The sequence below is a fragment of the Mangifera indica genome, chromosome 2 (assembly GCF_011075055.1).
Source record: "Mangifera indica cultivar Alphonso chromosome 2, CATAS_Mindica_2.1, whole genome shotgun sequence".
Taxonomy (NCBI): Eukaryota; Viridiplantae; Streptophyta; class Magnoliopsida; order Sapindales; family Anacardiaceae; genus Mangifera; species Mangifera indica.
In genome coordinates, this window is record NC_058138.1 from 4,573,051 (window position 1) to 4,591,545 (window position 18,495).

At 34.4% G+C, this 18,495-nt stretch overlaps 1 protein-coding gene and 1 long non-coding RNA gene across 5 annotated transcripts; both read left to right on the forward strand.

Moving 5' to 3' along the window:
• Positions 1 to 9,984: 9,984 nt before the first annotated feature.
• Positions 9,985 to 14,153, forward strand: LOC123208268. 4 transcript variants are annotated; one of them, XR_006500746.1, is made up of 3 exons: positions 10,856 to 11,739; positions 11,922 to 12,205; positions 13,479 to 14,153. It is a non-coding gene; the product is annotated as an uncharacterized LOC123208268 (long non-coding RNA). The 4 variants fall into 4 exon arrangements; XR_006500747.1 differs by having other exon boundaries at positions 9,985 to 12,205; XR_006500748.1 differs by having other exon boundaries at positions 9,985 to 12,205; positions 13,740 to 14,153.
• Positions 14,154 to 15,825: 1,672 nt separating this feature from the next.
• Positions 15,826 to 16,409, forward strand: LOC123208461 (putative F-box protein At1g65770). The gene is made up of 2 exons (XM_044625997.1): positions 15,826 to 16,282; positions 16,381 to 16,409. Exons 1-2 carry the CDS (start codon positions 15,826 to 15,828, stop codon positions 16,407 to 16,409), a joined length of 486 nt encoding a protein of 161 aa, XP_044481932.1.
• Positions 16,410 to 18,495: the final 2,086 nt, after the last annotated feature.

Below are 18,495 nucleotides of genomic sequence, written 5' to 3' on the forward strand. Positions count from 1 at the left end.
ACTAAGATAAGACACAATGGAGAAATAAATGAATGAAAACATCATTCAACTTATTTTCATCTTGCATCAAGCCAAAAGCTAACGAATGTATTGGTAGGAATATAAATTGGCTCTGAAAAGACTTGGCTAGTTGCCGTCTTAGATATATAGTTCAGGAACCTTTGGCCTGTGCTGTAGAATACAACTACGTGAGAGTGGTATAATCTAATACTACAAAATTAAGCAACCTATTAGAAATGTGCACTTGTGATGTCCTGGGCTATATTGGACAATGCCATTAACCAGTTCTGTTTTCTCTGTCAAGTTCAGTTCGCTGCATTTTTTCAGGATCAAGAACAAATCCAAAACAACAAATCAATATTTAGTTTCCATGAAACTTCAAACGCCTATGACCACATAGAGTTAAGTTGAGCATTCACTAAAAACGGTTTGTTCTACAGAATCCAAGTAGGACCAGGGTGCTAAAGTTTAAAAATTTTGAGCTACAAACTTCAATTACTGACTGATGGCATGCAGGAAATCTAAACAAGTAGCAACAAATCAATACTACAAAATGACCTGGATTTATTAGGATTAATCAAACAGGACTATCGATGATTTTGAAAAGGTTATAGAGAACTGAAGGGAGAGGAAGGCATGGTTGTTATGGCTTATTTGAAATAATTGTAAACTAAAGCCGCAAAACCAAATACTAGAGTTGACTTACAAGATTCATTTGTAAGGGCAGAGTCATTGCAAGTAGCCACTAAAAACACCTAACTCTTTGATAAATTTATAAGAGTGGATAATGTTACTAAAGTCCTCCATATATAATTAAAAATTGTCACTTTAAATTTTGATTGATATCATATATAACCTCATCTAATACCACTCACTTACCTTATGATTTTGCAATTTGTTACCAATGCTTCGGAGGGTGTCTTTCCAATAATTTTGAACAATCTATAATCATATAGAACAACACATGTAAAACAAAGAGGGTAGAGAATTAATGTTACTTTAAGTGTCATGTCATCTATAAATTATATATCCTCAATTTCATCAATAAACATAATTCAAACTCGAATTTAAATTCAATTGAATTTGCTTCTACATCTAAATAAGCTTTAATATGAAAATTTTAAATTTAAACACTAAAATGTAACATATCATAATTGCTAAAATTATAGTAAAACGTAAAAATGTCTTTATATTAGAATAATAATATTTTTTATATAAACGAGTGGTTAGAAATATATTCAAACAAATTAACATATTATTATATGATTAAGTATAATTAAATTGTTCAATCAAATGATGATATTTCAATTTATTTATTTTGAAGGGTATTCTCAATTTATAATACCAATTAATATTACATATAAATAAAGAATTGCATCTTCAATTAAACTATAATATCCTAATATATTCGAAGTTGTAACATTTCATTTTCAAGGTTTTAAAAAGGTACAAAGACATCAAACACAGTCGTTTAATTATAATTTTTCAAGTTAAACTTAATTCAATAGTTTCCCACTTTAAGTTCAATTCAAGCTTACAACTTCTGAGCTGAGCTCAGCAATAAATCCAAATTGAATTGAGTTCAAATATAATAATGCTCAACTTACAGTCTTGCTTGGTATCATGGTAAAGTAATATCATTTTTGTAAATATATTATTATTGTCCGTAACACTGGGGTGTCCTTGTACTTTCCACAAACCTTGAGGAGATCATATTTCTGATATTTCTGATATTTTCTGATAGTCATTTGCACCGACACTGGGACCTGGACATCTCTGGGAAATCCCATTATCTTCATCTCTGTGATTCATTAAGACCTTTCCCTTTCTTCTTCCTCCGTACGCACTCTGCTGAGTGTTTTTAGCGTTTTTTTTTTTACCAAATTACCCTCCATCCATGGCCACCGCCCCTGCAAACCCCGACTGTTGCAGTCTCCCAGACCCCATTCTCTTCAACATCGCGCAATGCCTCCAAACGCCATTCTCTTCAACATCGTTCCGCTTCGCCATCCCTCTCCCCTCTCCGAAACTTTCTCCCGTTCATTATTTCTATGACTCCGGAATCTCCGACCCTCCTTTGCACCTTGTCATTGCCGAATACACTGTCTATGCCTCGCAACCCCCTTTCCCACAAGGCCCATCCGTGGATATTCAAAGTTGAAAAATCAAGCCAGGGGAAAACCCGTCTGGCCGCCATTTTGAAGAACACGTTCTTGAATATCGTGTGCAGGAAATCGGTAAAGGGCATAGAATTGGCTGAGTTCCGGATGAACATTCGAGACAGTTTAGCGGGTGGAAATATATTTTGTTGCAAAAGTTGCCATCTCTGCAGATAATGATGAGTTAGCAGTTATGGCTTTTCTGAATTTGGAGCTAATGGTTTGGAGGAGCTCTAATTAGAAATGGGTCGACTTGGGTTTTGGTGATGTTGATGTTCAGGATATTGTTTATTATAAGAAGCAGTTTCGTGTAGTGATGTCAAATGGGCATATTCTAAGTGTTGATCTGAAGTCTTTGGAGGTTAGTGAACCTTTGCCTCCATTGTTGACTCGTTTTAATTGCAAAAGCTTTGTAAATACATCTAGTGAATTGTGTTTGATTGAAAATCGTAGTAGTAGTGATAAAAAAGAAAATGGGAAATAAGAGAAATTTCTCTCCAGCTGAGGTTGAGAAAGTGGTTTTGAATTCTATTTTCTATGTGTTTAAGCTTGATGAAGAAGAGTAAGAGTGGATTGAGGTGAAGGATTTGGAGTGTCGAGCATTGTTTCTGTTTGATGGTGGTAGCTTTTTTTTTTCGGCTAAAGATTTTTTGGGAATAAAACCAAATTGTGTTTATATGGGTGAAACTTGTTTCTTTGGGGTTACATAAGATTTTCCAGGGATGTATGCTTTGATTTTCGACTTCAATGACGGTAGCAATGAGTGGCTCGTATCATTTCCTGAATCTTATGAGATTTTTTGGTCTCCACCAGCTTGGCTCTTCCCTGAATGTAAGTTTTTTTTTTGCTTTTTAAATTGTGTATTGTATAGTACTTTCTGTGATGAATTCGGTGGAGTGGACTTGTGTTTATGGTTCATTTCTTTATTTGTGATAGCAATGCCATATTAAATTCTGATTTGTTTGACTAGACTGAAGATTTTTAATGAGATTATGTAAGCGTTGAAAGTGCAGATTTAAAAAGCATATTAAAATAGTATGTTAGTCGCATCTGGGGGAGTTGCTTGTATTTATAGGTTGTTTCATGATTCTGATAGCAATTCCATAGTATTATTGTAATATATGTGTATTGATTATTATTTTTTAATTGAAATCTGATTTGTGTAGCTAGATTGAGGACATTTTTAACAAGATTATGTAAGCACAGGAAATACTGATTTAGAAGGACATGGTGTAAAACAGTACATATACTGATTTCCTGCATGTAAATTTTCAATGTTCAAATGCTTTTTACAGATATTACTTGTTGTTGCTTGTTTTCAGTCGGATATGGATTTGCTTTGCTGTGTTCCTTATTGTCTCCTTTTGCTACACCGTCTTTCTTGATGCTCCCTTTGTTGTAATCCAAGCTTTACCCACTTGTGGGTGCGAACTCTTGGATAATCATTCCTCAAGGTTGTTCTAGAGATAGTTAAATTACTCTTTGTAGGATCATCTGTTAGGATTGGGACACTTGTCTTCAATCCAACGGTCACTCTTTATTATAAATATGTGTTTTAAGTTTCAAAAGGGGAAAGGAAGAAATGTATTAGGGTTTTGGTTTGAAGGCAACCATTCTTGCCTGATTTAGGGAGGTCTCCGGCTCCTTGAATAGTGGAGGCATTGCTGAAAAAGTATGGTGTAATACACAATATTGCTACATCGTACCATCTACAAACTAGCGGACAAGCTGAGGTTTCAAACCGAGAAATTAAATCTATCATTGAGAAAACCGTTGGTCCAACTAGAAGAGATTGGAGGATGCACTATAGACATATAGAACAACGTACAAAATGCCAATTGGTATGTCACTGTACAGGTTAGTATTTGGTAAAGTCTGCTATCTTCCAATGGAATTAGAGCATAAAACATATCGGGTTGTTAAGCATTGTAACATGAAGTTGGATGAGAGTGGTGAACATAGGAAATTACAGTTGCAAGAATTAAAAAAAATTCACAATGACACTTATGAGAGTTCTAGAATTTATAAAGAGAAAACAAAAACATTTCATGACAAAATGATCTCCAGAAAAGAATTTTCAGTTGGCTAAAAAGTTCTCTATCATTCAAGACTTCGGTTATTTCCAGGTAAATTGCGATCTCGTTGGATTGGACTTTTTGTTGTTACTAATATTTTTCCTCATGGTGCAATAGAGATATAAAGCTTAGCGACCTTGAAAGTGTTTAAAGTTAATAACCACAAACTCAAACTTTTATATGAAGGAGTGCAAATTACAAATGTTGAACAAGTGGAGCTGAGAGATCCCATCTATATTGATAAATAGATGGAGACATTACGTCAAGCCGATGATAGTAAACAAAGGCGCTACTTAGGAGGCAACCTAAGTTTTCAATCTTATTTTAATTCATACTTCAATTTTAAATTTTCTAGACTTTGCTTTTAATTTCAGTTTATGTGATTTAATTTTGATTTTAAAATTAAGTTTTAGGATCTTTGATGTTTAATTAGTAATTAATTTTATAATTATTTTTTTGTTTTAATTAATTAATTATTTTTTACTGTTTAATCATCATTTTTCTTCTGTTAGGTTCCAATTAGCCTTCTGTAAATGTTCACGAGGGAGCAATCTGCATTTTAGTGTTTTGGAAGTGGGGCATGTCTTTCTGTCAAAGTCTAGCTCTTGCTTTGTTATTCTGTTAAACATAAGGGGCACATATACTTAAGTGCAAGTATAATGCTGGGTTATATGAAATCATATTTGCCACCATCGTCAAACTGCACTTTCTCTCCCACTTAAGCCCTAACAGCCACTATCCTTATTCTACAACGCCATAGTCAGAACCCCCTCATAGTATCAAAGATCAGCAAGATCCACCTATCAGAAACCCCCTACACCAGAGCCATCATCGAAATTCGAAGAATCCCTGATTAATCAAACTTAACAGTCTTCACCCTTTCCTACATATTCGACGCCTCAATCATCATCTTTCTCACCATCACCTTAGCCACGACAAAATGCCACTACTTCAGCCTATTTTGGTCCACATTCGGGCACTTGAAAAAGGAAAAAAGTGGAACTCTCCAGTAGCCTAAAGCTTAAACTAGGCAACTTCAATACCTTCATTGATGAACAAGACCAACAACGGTATGGGTCAATATGTGAGCGAAAAATCTACACCTATAAGTATGTTCATATTCAAACTCTTGATCAATTGGGCATTCGTAATAAAATTGATGAGCTTGTGAATAGGCTGGATTGGAAAAATTATGTATATGTGAATTGCTCTGCCTTTATTAAGCTAACTCGTGAATTTTATACAACATTTCAATTTAATGATAATGAAGAGTTTGATTTGTTTATTAAATGAATAGTTGAGTTTAGGATAATGGGGAGAGAATGGTCGTTTTCAATTTCTGAATTTAACATGGCTTTGGGGTTTTTGAAAAAAGAGGATGCAAAGAGTGGGCGATATGTACATTCACAATGTGATTACAGTCTTGAATTTAATCCTACTGATTTGTGGAATGAATGGTCAATTGATTCTGCTCCGTACAATCCTAGTGCTTTCAAGAGTTCTTATTTAAAAAGTCTTGTGTTTAAATATTTACAATGTTTATTGGCTTTTAATTTTTTCGGAAGAAGGGATAGTACAGGTACTATTTTTAAGGTTGAGTTTTATTTTTTATAGTGTATGAAACATATTATTCGAGTTAATTTAGGTTTTTGGTTCTTCACTCAATTCCAATCAGTGGTCTAGAAGAAAAATAAACCTTTAATCCTTGGTTCTTATATCATTTAATTAGCTATTAATTTGGGTTTATTAGATATTTCTAATCATAACATGCACATTGCTTGTGAGGTAGAACCATTGGATATGACTTGCTTAGATAGGATGGGAATTGTGACAAAACAAGTGGATGGCAGTTTCAGTTTTGTGCAACTTGGACCAGCAACAATGCCTCATTATAGGCGTAATAGGCAATAGAGAACAACAACAGAAGCAGTTCCCAACAATACCCAACCATGAGCAGACATTCTATCATCTTCTTATGCTCATTCATTCAACAACATAGAGGCACATTTGCATAGATATGAACAAAAATTAGACCGTATAGAACGCAATCTGATGGCATTCTTCAATTCTCAAGGATTCACGCCACCTTATCCCTTATCTCCATAATTTAAAGTGTTGCTCCTTTTCCATAGATCCAGAGAAGTTTTCTTTCCCTTTTCTTTTAAATTTTAGTTTTCATTATTGTGTATTTTGTTTCAACATTGAGGACAATGTTTGGTTTAAGTGTGGGGGAAGGTTTATTTGTGTTTTATTTTTTTTTGTTTCCTTTTCCCCTACACTTAAATTTTTCAAGATAGTAAATTCACCAAGCAACAAAATTTAGTTTAAATGCCCTGCTAACAATCATGGTTGGGTGAAGATTTTTACTTGAAGGCTTTGGTTTGTAATTTGGTTTTAACACAAAGAATCAAGGCTTTGTAAGGCTTAAGGGGCTAACTAGGGAAATTAAAATAGGTTGGCTTTTTAAACTAAAAGGTTTAAACAAGAATGCCTTTATCATTTTCGTGCATGCATTTATTGATGTGGTCTTGAAATAGTTCAAAGTAAGTTCTAGAGATATATTCACATAGAAGAATATCACTCATCAAAGAAAACATCGATTGATATATATGTTTCAATTTTTTTTCGCTCAAAACTCACGGGTTAAATCAATTCACCTCAACTTCAAACAAAACTCTATCATTTAATTATCAAAATTTGTTTAAGTGTATACCCTTAGTTAATCTAACAAATTAGTATGCATTGCTCTCATACTTAATTAGCTAAATCCCATGACATGCATATAATTTAATTCATTCAAAATGAAATTAATGGAACTATTTGGTTGACTAAAATCAGGGAAGAATACACCAACTGCCACATCAATGAAAAACAAAAACCAACTTTAACCAGTAACAAACAACAACAAAAACAAAACAAAGCGTAAAATAAGGATAGCCAGAAGAAACATAACACAAAGAAGATAGAAAACAGATAAAAGAACAGAATAGGTAGACAGAATAGAATAAAAATAGAACAAAAGGACAAAACATAAGACCATATTAGAAAAAAAATAGAAGACAGGTAAAGAAAACAGAAAAAATAAAACACAAATAAACCCTCCTCCACACTTGAACCAAACATTGTCCGTAATGTTTAAACAAAACACACAATAATGAAACTGAAATATAAAAGAAAATGGAAAGAAAACTTCTCTGGATCTGAGGAAAAGAAGCAATAGTATGAATTATGGAGATAGAGGATAATGTGGCATGAATCCTTAAGAATTGATGAATGCCATCAGATTGCATTCCATGCGGTTTAATTTTTGTTTACATCTATGTAGTTGTGCCCCTATGTTGTTGAATGAATGAGCATAGGAAGATGATAAAATGTCTGCTCATGGTTGGGTGCTACTGGGATATGCTTCTGTCGTTGTTCTTTGCTACCTATTTGGCCTAGAATGAGGCATTACTACTAGTCCAGGTTGCACGAAACTGAAACTGCCATTTGTTTGTTTTGTTACTTTTATCATTCTATTTAAACAAGTCATATCCAATGGTTCCACCTCACAAGCAATGTGCATTTTATGATTAAAAATGTCTAATAAACCCAAATTAATGGCTAATTGAGTGATATAAGAACCAAGGATTAAAAATTTATTTTTCTTCTGAACCACTTATTGGAATTGAGTGAGTAACCAAAAACCTAAATTAACTTGAATATTATGCTCCATACACCATAAAAAATAAAACTCAACCTTAGAAATAGTACTTGCACTATCCCTTCTTCCAGAAAAATTAAAAGCCAAGAATTACTGTAAATATTTAAACACGAGACTTTTTAAATAAGAGCTCTTGGAAGCACTAGGGTTGTACGGAGCTGAATCAACCGACCATTCATGCCACAAATTAGTAGGATTAAAATCAGGACTGTAATCACATTGGGAACGTATATATCACTCACTCTTTGCATCCTCTTTTTTCAGAAACCCCAAAGCAATGTTAAATTCAGAAATTGAGAATGAATATTCTCTCCCCATTATCCTAAACTCAACTATTCCCTTGGTAAATAAATGAAACTCTTCATCATCATTAAATTGAAATGTTGTATACAATTCATGGGTTAGCTCAATAAAGGTAGGACAGTTCACATATACATAATTTTTCCAATCCAGCCTATTCACAAGTTTATCAATTTCATTACGAATGCCTAATTGATCAAAAGTTTGAGTATGAACATACTTACAAGGGTAGATTTTGCACTCACACATAGACTCATACCGTTGTTGGTTTTGTTCATCAATGAAGGTATTGAAGTTGCCTAGTTTAAGCTTTAGGCTACTGAAGAGTTCCATTTTCTTCCCTTTTCGAGTGCACGAACGTGGACCATAATGGGCTAAAGTAGTGGCACTTTGTCGTGGTTGAGGTGATGGTGAAGAAGATGATGATTAAGGCGTTAAATGTACAGGAGAGGATGAAAACTGCTGAGTTTGATTGACAGGTGATTTGTCTAATTTTGATGACGGCTCTAGTGTGAGGGGGTCTCTAATGGGTGGATCTTGCTAGTCTTTAATGTTGTGAGCAGGTTCTAACCATAGCGTTGTAGAATAGGTGAAGAGGCTATTAGGTTTTTAGTGGAGAGAAAGTGTGGTGCGTCGTTTTGGCAAATATGATTTCTGGAAACATATAACCCCAACCTTATAATTACACTTAATCATATAAACCCCTTGTATTTAACAAAATAACAAAACAAGAGCTAGACTTTGACAAAAACGAATGACCCAGTTCCAAAACACCAAAATGCAGATTTCTCCTCTGTGAACATTTACGAAAGGCTAATGGAACTTGGTAGAAGGAAGAAGATGCTTGAACAGTAACATAAAAATAAATTAAAATGAACCTAATTGAAAATCATAAAATAATTGCTAATTAAACATAAAAAAATCCTAGAACTGAAATTTAAAATCAAATTTGAGACACATAACTGAAATTAAAAACAATTGTCTAGAAAAATTAAAATTAAAGTATTCAAATAAGATTGAAAGCTTGGGTTGCCTCCCAAGTAGCGCCTTTGTTTACAGTCATCGGCTCGACGTAATGCCTTCGTCTATTTATCAATGTAGATGGGAGCTTTCAGCTCCTCTTCTTCGACAGTTGCAATTTGCACTCCTTCGTAAAAAGGTTTGAGTCTGTGGCCATTAACTTTAAATACTTTCGAGGTTACTAAGCTTTGAATCTCTACTACACCATAAGGACAAACGTTAGTAACAACAAAAGGTCTAATCCAACGAGAATGTAATTTACCTGGAAACAACCACAGTCTTGAATGATAAAGGAGAACTTTTTGGCCAATTGAAAATTCTTTTCTGAAAATCATTTTGTCATGAAATGCTTTTGTTTTCTCCTTATAGATTCTAGAACTCTTGTAAGCGCCATTGCGAATTTCTTCTAATTTTTGCAATTGTAATTTCCTATGTTCACCACTCTTATCAAACTTCATGTTGCATTGCTTGATAGCCCCAATATGTTTTATGCTCTAATTCAACTGGAAGATGATAGGCGTTACCCAATACTAACTTGTACGATGACATACCAATTGGCGTTTTGTATGCTGTTCTATATGCCCATAGCGCATCCTCCAATCCTTTCTTATTGGACCAATGGTTTTCTCAATGATAGATTTAATTTCTTAGTTTGAAACCTCAGCTTGTTCGCTGGTTTGCAGATGGTATGACGTAGCAATCTTGTGTGTTACACCATACTTTTTAGCATCGCCTCCACTGTTCGGTTACAAAAATGCTTTTATTAATCACTAATTAAGGCCTTCAAAATGTCAAACCTGCTGAATATGTTAGATTTAAAGAAACCTGAAACAACTTTAGAGTCACCAGTACAGGTAGCTTTCGCTTCTACCCATTTTGAGACATAATCAACAATTAATAAAATATAAACGTAACCAAACAAATATGAAAAAAGCCTCATGAAATCTGTCCATGCAATGCATAGATCTCTTTTGTCTTTGAGCAAAGGAATGGCAATCCACCTCTGATTAATTGATGATTCATCATCGTCTGGGAGAGGGAGGATCACCAGTGTGGTGGTTGGCAAACTTTGGTCATTAGAGAAGTAACAACAAGACAAAACCACAAACCCTAAGGGGAAAATGTTTATTTTCAAGCCTTAGGTGAGGGGAAATGATAGTTTTTAGACCTAGAGAAAAAATGTAATAAAACTTTAATTTAATAAAATTTTTTATTAAATAATATTTTTACCTCTAATCTTAATTAATATTTTTAACAGAAATTAACTTTTAGGTGGATGTTTGAGTTTTTAAAAGTTGAATGTTGGAAGTTTAGGATTATATCAAGCCTTGGGTGGGAACAAGTCTTTTGGCCATATACGAGTTATACATTTAATTATGATTTTTCAAGTTAAACTTAATTCAACAGCTTCTATTTTAAGTTCAATTCAAGCCTACAGCTCCTCAACTCGCCCAACTCAGATTCAAATCTTACATAAATCTAATTGAATCGAGCTCAATTTGCAGTCTTAGTATTGTGGTAAAGTAATATCTTTTTTGTAAATATATTATTACTATCCGTAGCACTGGGTTGTAATACTTTCTACAAACCTTGAGGGGTAAATTGTCATATTTCTGATATTTTCTGATACACTTACTCGCACAAACGCTCGGGCCTGGACCTGTCTGGGAAATCCCATTATCTTCATCTCTGTGGTTCGTTAAGAAAACTTTCCCTTTCCCTTCCTTCTTCCTCCGTCCGCACTCTGCTGTTCCGACGCTGCTGAGTGTTTTTAGCGTTTTAATTTTTTGTCTAAATTACCCTCCGTTCATGGCCATCGCCTCTGTAACCCTCGACTGGTGCAGTGTCCCAGACCCCATTCTCTTCAACATAGCGCAACGCCTCCAATCCAAACTGAACTCAGCCGTTTCCGCGCCGTCTGCAGCTCGTTCCACTTCGCCGTCCCTCTCCCCTCTCCGAAACTTTCTCCCGTTCATTATTACTATGACCCCGGAATCTGCGAACCCCCTTTGCTCCTCGTCATTGCCGAATCCACTGTCTATGCCTTTCAACCCCTTTCCCACGGCGCCCCTCCGTGGATAGTCAAAGTTGAAAAATCAAGCCAGGGAGAAACCCGGGTCCAGGACACCTACTTTCGCCGTCATTTTGAAGAGCACGTTCTTGAAATGTTGCCTAAGTGAATTTGCTGGAATATCGTGTGCAGGAAATCAGTAAAGGTTATAGAATCGATTGGGTTTTTGATGAACATCCGAGGCAGTTTAGTGGGTGGAAGGATATTTTGTTTCAAAAAGTCGCCGTCTCTGCAGATAATGATGAGTTAGCAGTCATGGTTTTTCTGAATTTGGAGTTGATGGTTTGGAGGAGCTGTGATAAGAAATGGGTCGACTTGGGTTTTGGTGAGGATATTGCCTATTATAAGAAGAAGTTTCATGTAGTGATGTCAAATGGGCATATTTTAAGTGTTGATCCGAAGTCTTTGGAGGTTGGTGAAACTTTGCCTCCATTGTTGACTCGTTTTACTTACAAAAGCTTTGTAAATACATCTAGTGAATTGTATTTGATTGAAAATCGTAATAGTAGTGATAAAAAATTGGGAAATAACAGAAATTTCTCTCTAGCTAAGGCTGAGAAAGTGGTTTTGAATTCTATTTTCTATGTGTTTAGGCTGGATGAAGAAGAGTAAGAGTGGATTGAAGTGAAGGATTTGGAGGGTCGAGGATTGTTTCTGTTTGATGGAGGTAGCTTATTTATTTCAGCTAAAGATTTTTTGGGAATAAAACCAAATTGTGTTTATATGGGTGAAACTGGTTTCTTTGGGGTTACATATGATTTTCCAGGGATGTATACTTTGATTTTCGACTTCAATGATGGTAGCAATGAGTGGCTCGTATCATTTCCTGAATCTTATGAGATTTTTTCGTCTCCACCAGCTTGGCTCTTCCCTGAATGTCAGTTTTTTTTTTTCTTTTTAAATTGTGTATTGTATAGCACTTTCTGTGATGAATTCGCTGGAGTGGACTTGTGTTTATGATTCATTTCTTTCTTTGTGATAGCAATGCCATATTAAATTCTGATTTGTTTGACTAGATTGAAGACTTTTAACAAGATTATGTAAGAATTGAAAGTGCAGATTTAAAAAGCATATTAAAATAGTATGTTAGTTGCATCTGGGGGAGTTGCTTGTATTTATAGGTTGTTTCATGATTCTGATAGCAATTCCATAGTATTATTGTAATATCTGTGTATTGATTATTTTTTTTCAATTGAAATCTGATTTGTGTAGCTAGATTGAGGACATTTTTAACAAGATTATGTAAGCACAGGAAATACTGATTTAGAAGGACATGGTGTAAAACAGTACATATACTGACTTCCTGTATGTAAATTTTCAATGTTCAAATGCTTTTACAGATATTAGTTGTTGTTGCTTGTTTTGAATTGGATATGGATTTGCTTTGCTGTGTTCCTTATTTTCTCCTTTTGCTGCACCATCTTTCTTGATGCTCTCTTTGTCGTAATCCAAGCTTTAGCCAGTTGTGGGTGCGAACTCTTGGATAATCATTCCCCAAGGTTGTTCTGGAGATAGTTAAATTACTCTTTGCTGGATCATCAAGCATGAGATTCAAGCAAATTTGATTTATTTATAGTTGACTGCTATATGCAGTTTCTCTGTTTATTCCAGTTTCAGATAATCAATTTTAGGGAATGGTTACAAAATTCCATGATCTCTCGTCTCTCAGCCATGATTCATTGTCATAGGGTACTCTGTTTTTCTATTTCAGTTCTTGATAGTCTCTCTATTTTCATATGTCAAAAACAAATATTTATCTGTAAACTAAGTTTCCTTTTTATTGGTTTATTAATTTGTGCCTTGTGGCAGATTCTTAAGTTTCTGTGGCTTCGGTATGTTCAGCCTTTGGTGTTCATGGTACCTTCTATGTGTTTTTTTACTTTCACTTCATAATATACAGTAACATTATATCTTTGTGATGCGATTACTGATTGATCCCTGGATTTCTTACTCTATCAAGTTCTTACTAAATTGAACCTTTTTCAACTCAGCTTCATATGAAGCATTATTTTGTTCTGAGTTTAGCGGATCCGTTCTTGTGTTCGCCTAGAAATTTTGCACTACCTTGCCAAGTCTTCTTCATCATAACGTTTTGTTCTCTTTAGTATTTTGACAAATGCCTGCATTTGAACTTTATTATTACATGTTAGGTACTTGAACAACTTCTATGGAACGATGCGAAGACATTTTATTGAAGAAGTTTTTGGGATAAACCGCTTGAGTAGTGTTTCATCATCAATGTGAAGATTTGATTAACATCTTGGTCGGACTATGCACGAATTATAAAGAATTATTTTTTTTATTAGTTGGTAGTTATGCTGGTTTTAATTTCTGAGCATGTATATATGCATTATGGATGTTAATGTTATGAAACTAGATTAAGCTTGGTCATTTACTTCTGTTATGCCCAGACTCCTGTATATCAACTAGCTTTCCTACACATTTTGAGCTGCTAATATTGTCCTGATGAGCTCAGAGTCTTTCAGATTACTTTTGTGATGATAATCTGGCATTACACGATTGGAGTTGGAGGAGTCCCAGAAGCCCAATTAGGGCTGCAAGTGAGATGAGATGCTTTCAAACTGCTCATGGCACGGTTTATATCGGGCAGAGTTGAGTTTTGAGTTGGTTTGATTTTAAATGTGGATAATTGATGAATATATAAGTTACGAGATTTAATTTAAATGTATCGAATTAAGCTCAAGTTAGTTGTTTTATCTTGAGCTCAAGCCAGAAACTTTTTAACTTGGTGAGCATGAACTTGAGATTTGTGTAAATATAATCAAGTCAAACTTGAATCAAACAATACTTGGTTTAGTTTGGTACGATCGTAGTCCTATGTCCAATTGTTTGAACCCTATCCAAAATTATAAATGACTCTAATTTTGTCAACTAGTCATACTTATCATGTTATTAAAATCAGCTCAGACAAGACTGATTGGCTCAATCTTGAACTAGCTCTTGGTCCAGTGTGGTTCAGCTAAAAAAAGTTCGGTTTTTGTCTTTTATATATATATTTAAAAAAAAAAGAAAAATAAAAATTATAGTGGATAACATTAAAAAAGGATGGTTGAGTAACTAATTGGAAGTTAAATAGTTGTCATTGGAAATAAACAAATATTAATTAGAAAGAGAAAGTTATTGAAAATGAACAAATATTAATTAAAAAAATAATTGAATTGAATTGATTTTGGTGGGTTGAAATAAGTTAAATATTTATACAAATGTTTTTAATAGAAAAAGGCTATAAAAGTGACATTAGGGCATTCTGTTTAAATAAATATTCTTATATTTTAAAAAATATGATAAATATTTAATAATATTCAATAAAAACATTATAATTTAGGAATCGATTGATCCATCTGATTGAATCGATCGAATCATAAATCAATAAGACAACTAATTTGATTATCGATATGATTTTAAAAATATTAATACTTATGATAACGAGCCATTGTTTGGTTTATTTCATTTACTAGAATGAGGTTGTGGGCAAATTTCATTGTTGGGCAAATTTATTGATATTATAGAGCTTATGGGTTCACTTATGGTTTTTGAAAGTTTGTCTTAAATGAGTTTAAACTAGGGATAGCAACGGGGAGGGGCGGGGAGGGGATTTCAATCCCCATCCCCATCCCCGTAGGGGATATCAATCCCCGTCCTTGACCCGTCCCTGCTACGGGGATGAAAATGATTTCCCGTAAAGAAAAATCTTCTCCCCATCCCTAAGGGGAAAAATCTCCTCCCCGTATCCGCAAAAAAAATATATTCTTTTTACCTTGTAAATAAATATAAATATATTAAATAACAAAATTAAAATTAATTTACTATTTCAAATATCATAAATATAATATATTAACTCCTTTAATATGCACAACAAAAACCTAAATAAATTTGAAAAACATAAATAATTTAAAACTATAAAAATATATTAGTATTTTAAATAAATATATTAATATAAAGGGACAAGGATAGGGGCGGGGAGGGGACACATGTATCCCCATCCCCGGCCCGTCCCTGATTACAGAGATTTTTTTCATCTCTGTTCCTATCCCCTTCCCCTTTTCTATCGGGGAATCCCCTCTCCGTTAAGGTCAGGGAGGGTCGGAGCCCCTAAAATCAGGTTTAAATTGTCATTCCTAGTTTAAACTCATGTTTAAATCTAGGAATTTTATATTACCAAGTTTGAACATAAGTTTGGAGTGTTTGATTTACTAAATTTATTAACATAAAAAATTTTGAATCGAAATAATTAAAATAATATTATTTTGGATAATATATATTCACGGAAACAAACTGAGTCTAGGTCAGTCAAACTCTTTGACAGACAGAGCCTGCTCAGCTTTGGGCTGCGCCTCTTTTTCTACTTTGTTCTTTCTTCTACGATCTTCCTTCTTCAAGTTTGGACTCTCTCCTTATCTTATCCCCTCTTTCTTCTTTCATATCCTTTCCATAGACTTTTCTCCTTTCTTCTTCGTCCTTCATGTCATAGCTCCCATGGAGAACAGTTCCCGTGACTGGTCCAATTTTCCAGACCACCTACTCGCCACCATTGCAGACCGCCTCCCCACTAGAATCGACACTCTCCGCTTCTGCGCCGTCTGCACCTCATTTCGAGCCGCCCTCCCTCCTCCTCCGCCACCAAACCCATACTCAGACATCCACTATTTCCACCACTCTCCCACCTCCAACTCTCCCATACACTTCTTCTTCATTGCCCAGTCTACCGTTTACGCCATCCAACCCCTCTCACAAATCTCCCATCCTCATCACACCCCAGGAGCCTGGCTAGTCAAAGTCGAAGATTCACCGTCCGGAGATGTCAAACTCCTGGATCCCTTCTCCACATCTCAAGTCAAGAACGTCTCCGATAAGTTACCAGGGTCATTCAACTTACTGGATTATCGCGTTAAGGAGATAAGTAAAGGATACAGACTTGAATTAGCTACAGACTGTTAGTTTTTTCTTCATGGCTTCATGCAGTTACTTCCATGGATAATGGTAACTGCAGCAGTTACTTCTTCATGGGATAATGGTAACTGTTTCATGCAGTTATTTCTTCATGGTGTAATGGTCTGTAACTCCCATGCCATAACTCCACAATTTCCGTAGCATTCTTGATGGTAGAATGCTTCTTCAGGCTATAAATAGGGTGCCTGGGTGAGCTTTTTCTACACTTAAAACATACACCATTCTATGAAAAAAAGAGATCACCTGGAAGACGAAAGTTCAGAACAATTTCCAGAGGATTATTCTGCATCAAATCGTCAAGCAATGGCTGGAGGTTAGTGTTTAATATTCCGCAATTTAGTTTTGGTTTCTATCTTGCATACTCAGTATATATATATGCTTAGATAGAGACCATATACATGATTCTTACATATGGTATCAGAGCTATTTTATGCCTCTGCCTTACTTTGATGTGTTAAACATGCATAATTTTATGAAATCCCGAATTTCTTTAGAAAGAGAAAGTTGGCTGTTGGCATTTTTTGAATAAAATTTTTATTTAGATGAATTCTACATCAAAAACTGAGAATTTTGATATATGGAACGTCAAAATCAGAGTTTTGTAGGCTGATTTAGAGTGCAAAATGTATACGGGTCCGAAACCGGGTCTGTCGACCCGAATCTTGACCCGGCTAGAGGTCAGGGACGATCTTCAGATGACATGTCGTTTGCTTTTGATTTCTACAGACGACATGTCATACGCATCACTTCTGTCTCTTTTATTATGCACTGCCAGCCGACATGACATCTGCATTCATCTCCAGCAGATGACATGTCGTTCATCTACGATATTAAAATGTAAAAATTTCCTTCAGTTTCTTGTCTTGAACCCAGGCCACAAGGTTCTGAGTGAAACACTTGCCGCTCAACCAATTTCATTTTCGTTGAGAAGTTGGGACATCGTATATTGTTATATGCTTTAGTTTTAGTTGCCATGAATAATAACTTTGTTAGGGTTAAGTTTGAATATTTTTTGGCCTTAATAAAATATATTTTTTATAATATGTGATTGCCAAAAGTATTATTATTAATTTTAATTGGATAATTTAAGTTTCATTTATCCAATTTTTAGTGTTTATTAAATAATTTAATATTATTTATATGATTAATTTTATGCATAATTTTAGTTTAATTGAAATTATACTTTAAATAATTTCTTAAGGATTATATGCATAAAATTAGATGTCATGTGATTAGTATAATATTTGATTGATCATAGAGTAGCCACAACATCTTTGATTACATCAAAATTATACATTAAGTATCTTGAGATCATATTTAGCTATATGACATCAATTGTAATTAATTATGTAAGTATGATAAATCTTATCCCACAGGAATTTTTATTATATTTATGTGATTAATTAGGATGAAATAACAAATTATTTTTCTTAATCTACCCACAGGAATTAAGAAAAGGAATATAATTTGGTAGTTTTATCATACGGTTTATATATTTGTAGATAAACCTATTTAAATTAAAAACTTAGCCCACAGGCAGTTTTTATGTTATATGGTTTATATATTTAAAGCATGTTTATACATTGGTAGAACATGATATTAATTTTGATAGCTTCAAATTTAGTGACTTAAGCGTGTATGTTAATATTTATTTGCAGTTATTCAACCTGTGAATTTCTCTGATAATGTATGTGATGTTCCTATTTTGAGTGGTGACAATTATAAAATTTGGAAGGAGAGAATTCTTCTCCAATTAGGGTGTATGGACATTGATTATGCTATTAGGAAGGATGAACCACCTATAGCTACAGAAACTAGCACTCAGAATGAAATTGCCCTGTATGAACGTTGGGAACGATCTAATCGCTTGAGTATGATGTTCATCAGGACACGCATATCTACTAGTATTCGTGGTTCAATCCCTGAGTGTAATAATGTCAGGCAATTACTGAAGGCTATTGATGAACAGTTTGAGTCTTCAGATAAAGCACTTGCCAGCACTCTAATAACAAAGTTTACATCAATGAAGCTCACTAGTGTTAAAGGTGTGCGTGAGCACATCATGCAAATGAGGGATCTTGCGGCTCAACTTAAGGCTCTTGAGATTGAGATGTCTGAATCTTTCCTGGTGCATTTCATTCTAAATTCTCTTCCACAACAATACGGACCTTTCAAAATCTCTTATAACACACATAA